The sequence below is a fragment of the Microtus ochrogaster genome, chromosome 5, assembly GCF_000317375.1.
Source record: "Microtus ochrogaster isolate Prairie Vole_2 chromosome 5, MicOch1.0, whole genome shotgun sequence".
Taxonomy (NCBI): domain Eukaryota; kingdom Metazoa; phylum Chordata; class Mammalia; order Rodentia; family Cricetidae; genus Microtus; species Microtus ochrogaster.
In genome coordinates, this window is record NC_022012.1 from 75,405,572 (window position 1) to 75,416,682 (window position 11,111).

At 43.1% G+C, this 11,111-nt stretch overlaps 2 protein-coding genes and 1 pseudogene across 3 annotated transcripts in view; 1 reads left to right on the forward strand and 2 right to left on the reverse strand.

Moving 5' to 3' along the window:
* The window catches only part of Dis3l (DIS3 like exosome 3'-5' exoribonuclease), a 38,005-nt gene extending 32,299 nt beyond the window's left edge, over positions 1 to 5,706 (forward strand). For both annotated transcript variants that reach the window (XM_005347778.3, XM_026779172.1), the window contains exons 12-17: positions 664 to 1,197; positions 2,493 to 2,647; positions 2,730 to 2,908; positions 4,258 to 4,403; positions 5,115 to 5,289; positions 5,369 to 5,706. In XM_005347778.3, coding sequence (XP_005347835.1) covers positions 664 to 1,197; positions 2,493 to 2,647; positions 2,730 to 2,908; positions 4,258 to 4,403; positions 5,115 to 5,289; positions 5,369 to 5,677 — 1,498 coding nt within the window. In that variant the 3' untranslated portion in view covers positions 5,678 to 5,706. The remainder of the gene's footprint in view (positions 1 to 663; positions 1,198 to 2,492; positions 2,648 to 2,729; positions 2,909 to 4,257; positions 4,404 to 5,114; positions 5,290 to 5,368) is intronic.
* A 250-nt stretch (positions 5,707 to 5,956) lies between these two features.
* LOC113456075 lies at positions 5,957 to 7,807 on the reverse strand (annotated as a pseudogene).
* Positions 7,808 to 7,831: 24 nt separating this feature from the next.
* The window catches only part of Tipin (TIMELESS interacting protein), a 19,604-nt gene continuing 16,324 nt past the window's right edge, over positions 7,832 to 11,111 (reverse strand). The window contains exon 8 of the mRNA XM_005372468.2: positions 7,832 to 8,326. Coding sequence (XP_005372525.2) covers positions 8,163 to 8,326 — 164 coding nt within the window. The 3' untranslated portion in view covers positions 7,832 to 8,162. The remainder of the gene's footprint in view (positions 8,327 to 11,111) is intronic.

The window sequence follows — 11,111 nt, forward strand, 5'->3', positions numbered from 1 at the left end:
ATGAGGTCTAGTGCCCTCTTCTGGCCTGCAGGCATACATGTAGAAAGAATATTGTATACATAATAAATAAATATTTCAAACAAAAAAAAATTTAAAAAAAAATTGTACCCTAAGTCTGTAGCAAGGTCATTTCTTTCACATTAGATTCAAAGTCACATTCTGCTTGCTTGTGAAATAGAATGGGCTGGCGAGATGGCTCATCAGCTAAGTGCACTGACCACTTTTCCAGACAACTCTGACAACCCAGATTTGATTCCCAGAACCCACATGACAGTTCATAACTGCCTGTAATTCCAGTTCCAGGGAATCTGATGCCCTCCTCTGGCCTCGTTGGGCAACCGACACATACTAGCGCACAGACATATGTGCAGGCAGAACACCCACAGACATGAAATAAAGCAGAATAATCTTTCAGAAGGATGAAAGCCCAAAGAGATGGCTCAGTGGGTGAGGACACCTGGTGCTAAGTCTGAGTATGACCCCCAGGACCGACATGGTGAAAGGAGAGGAATGGCTCTCACGAGTTATCCCCTGACCTCCGCACGGGTCATGATGCTCACATGTGCACCATACACATAAGCATACACAAAATAAATAAGATGTATACCTGTTTTCAAGAAAATAGAATGGAATAATGATACTGTTGATGTCCCTGACTTATAGGTATGCCGTGAGTGTCATGTGGGAATTAGATAAAACCTCTTATGAAATTAAGAAAGTGTGGTATGGCAGAACCATTATCCGATCAGCTTACAAACTCTTCTACGAGGCGGCCCAAGAGCTACTGGATGGAAACTTCAGCATTGTTGATGATATTCCAGAATTCAAAGCCTTGGAGAAGCAGAGCCGACAGGCCAAACTGGAGGAGTTAGTGTGGGCAATTGGAAAGTTGACTGACATAGCGCGCCACATCCGAGCAAAAAGAGACCGCTGCGGTGCCCTGGAACTGGAAGGTGTAGAGGTTCGAGTCCAGCTGGATGACAAGAAGAACATTCATGACCTCATCCCTAAGCAGCCCCTGGAGGTTCATGAGACAGTGGCAGAATGCATGATCCTAGCCAACCACTGGGTGGCCAAGAAGATCTGGGAGAGTTTCCCCCACCAGGCTTTGCTGCGCCAACACCCACCTCCGCACCAGGAGTTTTTCTCAGAACTCCGGGAATGCGCTAAAGCGAAAGGCTTCTTCATAGACACACGGTAATCCTCTTTTGAGGGGCAGAGGAATGGCAGAAAGTACTGTGCTTGGTTGGTTGGTTGGTTTTGGTTTCTTGGGTTTTTTTTTTGTTTTTGAGGCTGGCTTCCTGGCTTAGCCTCTGGAGTGCCCAGAGCACAGGAGTGTGTGCCCACTCCTGCTACTTTGTTTTTGAAGTTTCCCTCCAACTAAATAATTTTTTTTTTTTTTTTTTTTTTGATTTTCGAGACAGGGTTTCTCCGTAGCTTTTTGGAGCCTGTCCTGGAACTAGCTCTTGTAGACCAGGCTGGCCTCGAACTCACAGAGATCCGCCTGCCTCTGCCTCCCGAGTGCTGGGATTAAAGGCGTGCGCCACCACCTCCCGGCTTAAATAATTCTTAATAAAATTTAAAAATGCCCATTCTTTGATCTGTATAGGATGCTTGCATTGAATGTATTAAGAATGTAACACCAGGGACTGGAGAGATGACTTAATGGTTAAGAGCACTGGCTGGTCTTCCAGAGGACCCAGGTTCAATTCTCAGTACCCACATGCCAGTTCACAACTGTCTGTAATTCCATTTCCAGGGGATCTGACACCTTCATAGCAATGCACATAAAATCAAATTTTTAAAAAAATCAGTGTTTAAAAACAAAAAGAATGTAACACCACTATGTGGGGGTTGGGGGGCAGAGATACACACCTTTGATTCCAGCACTCAGGAGGCAAAGGCAGACAAATCTCTGAGTTGAAGGCCAGCCTGTTCTACTGAGTGATGAGTTCCAGCACAGCCAGGACTACACAGGGAAACACTGTCTCAAACCGCCCAAAAGAATGTATAATTCCACAGGAACCTGACCACCTGTTTCCGTCAAGCATTGACTTAGACTTGCATTAATTGGACATTACACTACTTACGAAATATAAATTCTGGGGGCTGGAGAAATGGCTTAGCACTTAAGAGCAAACTGACTTCTCTTGCAGAGAACCCAGACTTGATTCCCAGCACCCACATAGCAGCCCACAACTGGCTCTAACTTCAGTCCTATAGGACCCAATGCTGCCTCTGGCTTCAGTGGGCTGCTGCATCATATGAATGCATGAAAATATATATATTAAAATAAATAATTTTTTAAAAATTTAAATTCTAACAATCTTCATTTAAACTTTAAAAGCAAACTAGATTTCTGTATGGAGAAGAAAATTGTGGCTAAAATGAATTTAACTGCTGGTAGATGAAGACAATTAAACCAAGGAGTGGAAAGCGTCACCTGTAAATTGCCTTTTGGGACCCATCAAGGCTTCTCTGTTTCTGGTTAGGTCCAATAAAACCCTGGCTGACTCTCTGGATAGAGCCAACGACCCCAGTGACCCTCTGGTGAACCAGCTGCTGCGCTCCATGGCTACTCAGGCCATGTCCAATGCCCTCTACTTCTCCACCGGCTCCTGTGCAGAGGAGGAGTTCCAGCATTACGGTGACTGACAGCACTGTCTGACAAATCTTTTCAAAAGTGCACTTCTCTGTCCTTTATTCTGATGTTTGGTTTCCTTTTGAAGGTCTTGCGTTAGATAAGTATACCCACTTTACTTCTCCAATAAGAAGATATTCAGATATTGTTGTACACCGACTATTAATGGCAGCCATTTCAAAAGACAAGAAGATGGAAATTAAAGAAAATTTGTTCAGCAACAAAGATCTTGAGGAATTATGCCGACATATCAACAACAGAAACCGAGTAAGAAAGAATTTCAAATTCCTACCTATCTCCTAAGAGGGTTTCAGCTTTCTGCATAAGAAAATGGGGTACCGTATATTTTTGCAAACTCCATTATTATAAGCAGTGCTCTTAATACATTTACTAGTGTTCTGAAATAACATGAATCTGTGGGGGTTTTGTTGTTGTTTTTGAGACAGAGTCTCCTTATATAGACCAGTCTGACCTCTGCCTCCCAAATGCTGGGGATGTCAGAACTATACAGTAATGAGACTCTGTTTCCCCCCCCCAAAAAAAACTCTAGCATTGTCTAGAGTTTTGGGGGTGATTTTAGACAGGGTTTTTCTATGTAGACCTGGCTTTCCTAGAACTCACTCTGTAAACCAGGCTGGCCTCGAACTCACAGAAATCCGCCTGGCTCTCTCTCCCGAGTGTTAGGATAAAAATCATATACCACAACCACCTGGCTTAAATTTTTGTCTTTAAAATCTCTTAGTTCCATTTGTTTATTTATTTATTATGTGTATGTATCTGTGCATTCAAGTGAAAGTCAGAGGATAATTTGTAGGAGTTAGTAATCTCTTTCTACCATCTTCATCCCAGGGATAGAACTCAGGTTGTCAAGTTTGGCAGTACATGCCTTTAACCACTGAGCCATCTCATCAGATCAGTGTGTGTGTGTGTGTGTGTGTGTGTGTGTGTGTGCGCGCGCGCGCGCGCGCGCGCGCGCAGTACGTGCCTTTAACCACTGAGCCATCTCATTGGTCTTAATGTGTGTGTTGAGAGAGGCAGAGAGAAAGAGGGGGGCAGAGAGAGAAACAGTAAGAAAGAATGACTTTCAGGATTGGTTCTTGCTTTCCACCATGTCTTTGAGAACTTGTTTCTGCTGCTGCACTGTGCACTCCAGGATAGCTGGTGAGTATAGGTGCGAGTGTCTGGCCGAGTCTCCCATCTCTGCCTCCCATCTTGTAGTAGGAATGCTGGGCTTAGAGATATGCACCACCATATTCAGCCTTTACATGGGCTCTGGGGGCTGAACTCAGGTGATAAGGTTTGCACAGAAAGTGCCTTTGCCCACTGAGCCTTCTCTTCACATCTCACCTGCCTGCTGCTCCATCTATTTTTTTCTTTCTTTCTTTTCTTTTCTAAGATAGGGTTGCTCTTTTTTTCTTTGGTTTAGTTGAGATGACAACTCTCTCTGTATGGCCAATCCTCCTGTCTCAGCCTCCCAGGTACTGGGATTATAGGTTTGTGCCACCACACTGCAGAATCCTGCCCACATAAAAGCTGTTTCTGTGGGAATGAGCTTCAGGTTTCTTGCTGGACATCAGGGAACTCTGTTGTCATACGTGGGGTTGTGCTTCTTACAGGCGGCCCAGCATTCTCAGAAGCAGTCCACTGAGCTCTTCCAGTGCATGTACTTTAAAGACAAAGACTCAGAAACGGAGGAGCGCTGCATGGCTGATGGAATTATTTATTCGATTAGAACAAATGGTGTGCTTGTATTTATACCAAGGTATGTTACCTCTCATGCAGTGACTAGTAAGAAATCACAGTTAAACTATACAGTGTTGAAAACAAATGATACATTATATGTAACTTACTAAAATATTTATTTAGACTGAGGGTGTGTAGCTCAAAGGTGGAGTGCCTGATTGCCTAACACATATAAAGTCCTGGGTTTGATCCCCAGCACCACATAAAACCAGGTCTGGTGATATGTGCCTGTAAAGCAAGAGGATCAGAAGTTCAAGGTTATCCGAAGCTACATAATGATTTTGGTGCCAACTTGCACTCTATGAGCCCTTATCTCTAAAAAGAATATACGCTTGGCATGATGGCACACGCCTTTAATCCCAACACTCAATAGGCAGACACAAACAGATCTCTGAGTTCGGGGCCAGCCTAGTCTTCAAAGCAAGCTCTAGGCCAGCTACAGCTATGGAGCGAAACTTTCTCAACAAAGTCTCTATATATTAACATATACAATGCTACATATATAAACTTCATAAAATTACTATATGTACAATCAGGAAATAGCAGGAGCAAGTGGGAGTACATATATATGCATGTCCATCAGTCCTAGGATCTTTCTTAGCTTGCAAAGCATTGTTTCTTATCTGCTCTGTAAAAATGTTTCGGAGATAAACCACAGAAGAGTGGCTCAGCATAGAAGATTTGCACCCTAAGAATACATTATCTCGGTTTTACCCTGGTGGTGATTTAGGTTTGGCATTAAAGGTGCTGCCTACCTAAGGAATAAAGATGGCTTAGTGATCTCATGTGGCCCAGAGAACAGCTTTGAATGGACGCCAGGATCCCTACAACGGTCTCAGAACAAGATCACCTCTACCACGGCTGGAGGGCAGTCTGTTACATTTCATCTGTTTGACCATGTAACAGTAAGTCTGTGTATATTCAGCCTTGTTTTCAATGTGAAGAAAAAGACACGATGTAATAACGTGTATTTCTCTGTGCTAGGTAAGAATATCTGTCCAGGCCTTGCGTTGCCACTCGGATACAATCAGGCTTAAAATAATAAGCAACAAACCATATATGACACCAAACCCAGAACTGTGCCATCAGAGCTCCCTCTTGCTGAAGAGTGAGTTAGTGAAAGAAGTGACCCGGTCTGTGGAAGAAGCTCAGCTTGCCCAAGAAGTCAAAGGCAAGGTACTACAGGAGGAGTGTCAGGAATACTGCCAAACAAAGGGAAGAAGTCTGTACTCCCTTCTGGAGGAGATAAGGGACCTTGCTCTTCTAGATGTTTCAGACAGTCATGCAATGTGAAATCCTTCCACTTCAATAAAGAGCTTTCTCATAGATGTTGTACTGTCTTTTCAGATTTAAACCTTGTCACTTGATGTTCTAGCGGAAGATTAAGTGGGTACTTCACAAATGCGTGCATGTTCCCTTACGTCACTGAAGAACTAGCTCCCTATATAAACTGGTGGTTGTTGTTTTGTTTTTCTTTTTGTTTTTTTTTTGTTGTTGTTATTTTACAAGACATGAAAACCTTTATTTTCAAAAAGAGAATGTATTTTTACATAAATCTACAACAGAGTTCAACTGTAGAAAAAATAAACTATACTTAGGGATACTGCACTCAGCATGGCAAGCAAGCTCCCTCCCTTAGGAGAGAGCCACACCAGGCCACAGCTAGAAGGACCTTACCACCCCTGCAGAAACCCCACAGCAGCATGCCCACAATGCTGACCAGAATCCAGGCACATCTATCCAACAGATGCCTGGGGCTTCAGAACCCACATCAGCAGCCACAGAGCAGGCTGACTTGGCTCCATAGAAATCTGTTGTCTATGCAGGCTGCAGCAGCCTGTGCCTGTCTGTGTCCATCAGCCTGACCCATCTATCTGGACCACAAGTATCCATAGACCTCTGCACTGTTACATGGCAGGCCACTCTGGGTACAACCAAAAGTCATAAAAATACTGTGCAGCTCTGAGTCTGGCCATCACCTCTTCCCAGTCCTGGTCACACAAAAGCCAGGACAGAGGATCCATTTGGGGCAGGGACTAAGCTGGTAGGCTTAGAGGCCAAGGCAAGAATCTGTACCTGCTGGGATAAGTACCACATTGAACTCCTCCCTCCTACACAGATGACTCATGCAGGGAGAGGACCAGGAAGTCTCTCCAAGAGTTCCACTCTTTCTCAACTGAGGGTCCCCTTCTAAAAACAGTCAGTGCCCACAGCAGCAATTAGGAAAGAGGCATAGCAAGGATCCATCTTCCCAGAGACCTTTCCAACCCCTGCCCTAAAAGCCAGGTATGGATGGGATGAGCTCCCCTCCCATCAGAACTCAGGGTCACAGAGGGTTCAAGCCTACCTTTTATTAGTGTGTAGCTTACTGAGTGACACCACAAAGACAAGGGGACACTGCAACGACTGAGAGGTCAGTGTTGACCTATGAACTCCAAAAAACAAAGGGACTTGACACAGATACAACTTAGAACCTTTCTGTTTCCAGAAATTCCTGGAAACACACTGGGTACTATTACAGGCAGGCCAAGGCTGGAGGCAGGGAGCGGGAGTGGGGCTGTAGTCCTGCTCCAGTGTGTGCACTAGACAATACAATACCAAAAAGATACAGAACAATTATTGGGAAAAACAACCCATGATGAGCTGAACTCACTCTTGTAATAAAAAATTAAAAATTTGTGGCCTCTGAGCATAGAACAGACCATGAACTCCCCAGGCAGGGACAGAATTGGCAAGAAATGTCACAGTGGCTAGTGGCTAGTGTCACAGGTAGTGTGCACTCCCCTGACCAGACATCTTCAGAGAGGAGGTACACCAGGCCTGTCGCCCCAGCCTGGCCCCACACCTCTGCCCCCCATGCATTTCTTGACAATCCAGGTGGCTTCCTGAAGTCTCTTGTGGAGTCAGGACTTGGCACTCATCTTCGACAGTTTGATGTTTTGTCATTCTCTGATGCTGCCGAGGCATTGATGTTCTCTGTTGGATGACAAGCCGTGGAAATCACAACAACTGTGTGACCCAGCAACTTCTGCACAACTTCTGCAGGTTCCAGATGTACACCAGGTTATCTTCAGAACCAGACACGATCCCCTCCCCAGCTGTCATGGAAAAGTTGGCAAATATGCAGTACTTCTCGTTCTTGTGGCCAGTGTATGTCTTCAGGCACTTCCCCTTGTCCCAGAGCTTCAGCGTGTTGTTCAAAGTTGCGGCCAGGATATGTTTGCCATTTGGAGAGAATTTCACGAAGGACACTGGAGGATTGTCATCATCGATGAGCGTCTTCAGGCACTGGCCAGAGGCAGTGTCCCAGATGCGGCAGAGGCCATCATAGCTACTGGACACAATCAAAGATCCATCACAGTTAAAATGACTGGCTGACTGGGTCCGAACGGGCACGCAAAGTCTCGAGACACTTCCCTGTCTTCACATCTCTCAAATCCTGAGTTATTTGCAAAATATTTATTTCTTTAAAAAAGACCTTAATAGCCAGTGCATATTTACATTTTAAAACATTACCCAGTTTAGTGAGAAATAATTCAGTGCAAACTGGAAGCAACTTATAAAGTCAAATTTATACAGTACAGCAAAAAATAATAAATAGACATACTAAAATAAGTAGGAAACACAATTATAAATAGTCACTGTATTTTAAGCAGGAATCCATAGAAGTTTTATAACTTAGACTTATAAAAAGTAGAAAAACTTACAAATAACCCCAAATTCTGCAGGATTCTGTTATAGAAGTCTGGCTACTTGGAACATTTCTGGTTAGTCCAAGTTAGAATGGTTCCTCTGCTTCAAAGTGTTCCTCTTCATTTGTATTGGCAGAAGGAACACGTGGAGCATCTGCAGTATCTGTGTTTAATCCACCTGAGTCTTCTTGATCCTCACCAGTACTGCTCTCTTCCACTGTCTTTGCCCAGGATGTGCTTACTATCACATCTGAGAGAAGAATCATAGCATTATTACTCATTACAAGCAACTGATACAAACTTGATAAATACAAATCTCTCCAAAAGCTTACTTGGTAGAAACAAATCTATAATCCCCCTAATTATCACCACTAAAGTCTAAATATAAACTAGTTTTTACATGCATAAAACACTTAAAATGCCAAGGGCTCCGGGAAAGTAGCTCAGTTGTAGAATCAATACAGATTAGCAAGTGTGAGGCCCTGGATTCAATTCTGGCACTCTCTCATACAAAAGTTAAGGGGCCTAAATGATACTACATTCAACTCTTCCATCTTACTCAAGTATAACTTCTCATTCAAAATAAAACTAGAAAGAGATTCAAAGAAACCAGAGGCAGGGCAGGCAAGATGACTGTGGGTAAAAGTGCTTGCTGTCAAGTCTGACTGCCCCAATAGTGGAAGGAGAAAACAGACTCCCAAGTTGTCCCGACTTGTATGCTGTGGCACATGCAGGAGCACACACACATCCACACACAAACACAATGTCAAGACAAACGCAATTAGCTTTATGTCAGAAACCTATGGTAAAGAAAATTTAAGCCAAGGCTGATGGCACATGCCTATTCAGCACTAAGAACTCTGTCTGGGGGAAAAAGAAATTTTTAAGATACCTTTTTTTTTGGGGGGGGGGGAGTGATAGAGTTTATTTAGTGGGTTATGGAGGGGAAAGGGACGAAGGGGGCGCGGAGGAGGCAGGAGTTACCTCTTCAGAAGAGGGACAGAAAGAACGCTAAGATACTTTTTTTAATATTTGGTCAAATTTTAAATTATATAATATAAACAGAAAATGTTCCTTAAATCCCTATTGTCAAGTGTATTTTGAGATGGCAAGAAGCCACTGCTTCATTACATTTTTGTGTGATTTTTAATATTTATTATTTTTTTTTATTATGTGTAAGTATGTGCACGAGGGTACAGGAGCCCCTTGGGGTCAGGGTCATCAAATCTTGAACTACAGTTATAAACAGTGATGAGATACCTGACGTGGGTACTGGGAACCCAATTCTGGTACTATGGAACTGCAGCAAGTATTCTTAACCAATGAGGCATCTCACCATCCCTTCATGATTTCTCACATTATAAGATGAGATTTATCTTAACTGAAAAATCAAGACTAGGTTACAACATTCGCTTGAGAACTGTTATATTGGATGAAACATTTTACAACATGGTATTTACTTACTACAGTTCTTTTTTTAGGTTTTTATTTTTATATGTACATGTGTCTGTATGCACACAAGTGTGTGGGTGCCCAAGAAGGCCAGAAGAGGGCATGGATCCCTTAGAACTGCAGTTATAAGTTACTATGAACCACACGATGTAGGTGCTGAGACCCAAACTTAGGACAGGAGCAGGAGTAGAAAGTGCTTATTTTAACTGCTGAGCCATCTCTCCAACCTCCTCTGCTATAGTTCTTATTTTTTCAATATAAAAAGGAAACTGGAGCCAGGCGGTGGTGGCGCACGCCTTTAATCCCAGCACTCGGGAGGCAGAGGCAGGCGGATCTCTGTGAGTTCGAGACCAGCCTGGTCTACAGAGCTAGTGCCGGGACAGATTCCAAAGCCACAGAGAAACCCTGTCTCGAAAAACCAAAAAAAAAAAAGGAAACTGGATTAGAAACAGATACATTCCCAACTTTTGTTTTGAGAAAAAGGCTTTCCTTTGTAGCTCAGGCTAGCCTAGAACTATGTAGCCCAAGATACCCTCGCTTACACTCCCTGCTTCAGTCTAGTAATAGCTGCTGGGTGCCACTAAATCTAGCTCATAAGCTTTAAATTTTAATTCTCAGTAACTTCATACAATGTATAATTCTTTTAAAATACAGTTTTGAGGGGAACTAGAGAGAGTACCATATGGCAGCTCACAACCACCTGTAAACCCAGTCCCAGAAGATCTGACATCTGACACCTTCTTCTGGCCTTCATGGGCACAAAACACATGTGGTACATAAACATATATGCAGGCACAAGACACTCATACACGTAAAAGATAAATTCAGTATTATAGCTGGAAAGATGGCTAAGTAAAGAGTACTTGGTGCTTTTGCAGAGGACCTGGGTTCTAATCCCATACCCACATGGTGTTTTAACAACCATCCATCCATCTAGTTCCTGGGGATCCAATGCCCTCTTCTGACCTCTGAAGGGAAAAGGAACAAAAACTGTGCAGACTGCCAGCAGCAGTGGTAGCACACACCTTTAAATTCCAGCATTTGGGAGGCAGAGGCATACGGATCTCTGTGAGTTCGAGGCCAGCCTTGTCTACAGATCAAGTTCCAGGACAGCTAGGACAACACTGAGAAACCTTGTCTCAAAAAACCAAAATGAACAAATAAAATAAATTAAAAATAGAAATGGAAAGTTTAAGGCAATTTTTAAAAAGTAGTAAAGAGATGATACAGATAAGAAAACTATAAAAAGTACAACTCACAAAACTGGGACAATGTAATAAAAAGCATTTTAGTAGCTAAGTGGAGCTCATACCTTAGGAAGTGGAGGCAGAAGATCATTAAGTGGGTAAGTGGGAAGTTACTTGTGTAAATTAGTAAGCTCTAAACTCAAAATATAAGGGCTGAAGATTCAGTTCCTTGAAAGAAGACTGCTGTGTAAGACCCCATTTCAATCTCCAGTGTCCACCATTCCCTAAAAAGGCATGTCAGTATCCTATTTACCTCACAGAAAATTACTGCTAATTCTCAGTTAGTACAGAACACACTGGATTTATTATTCAAGGTCTTCTGGCTAGGTTACAGAT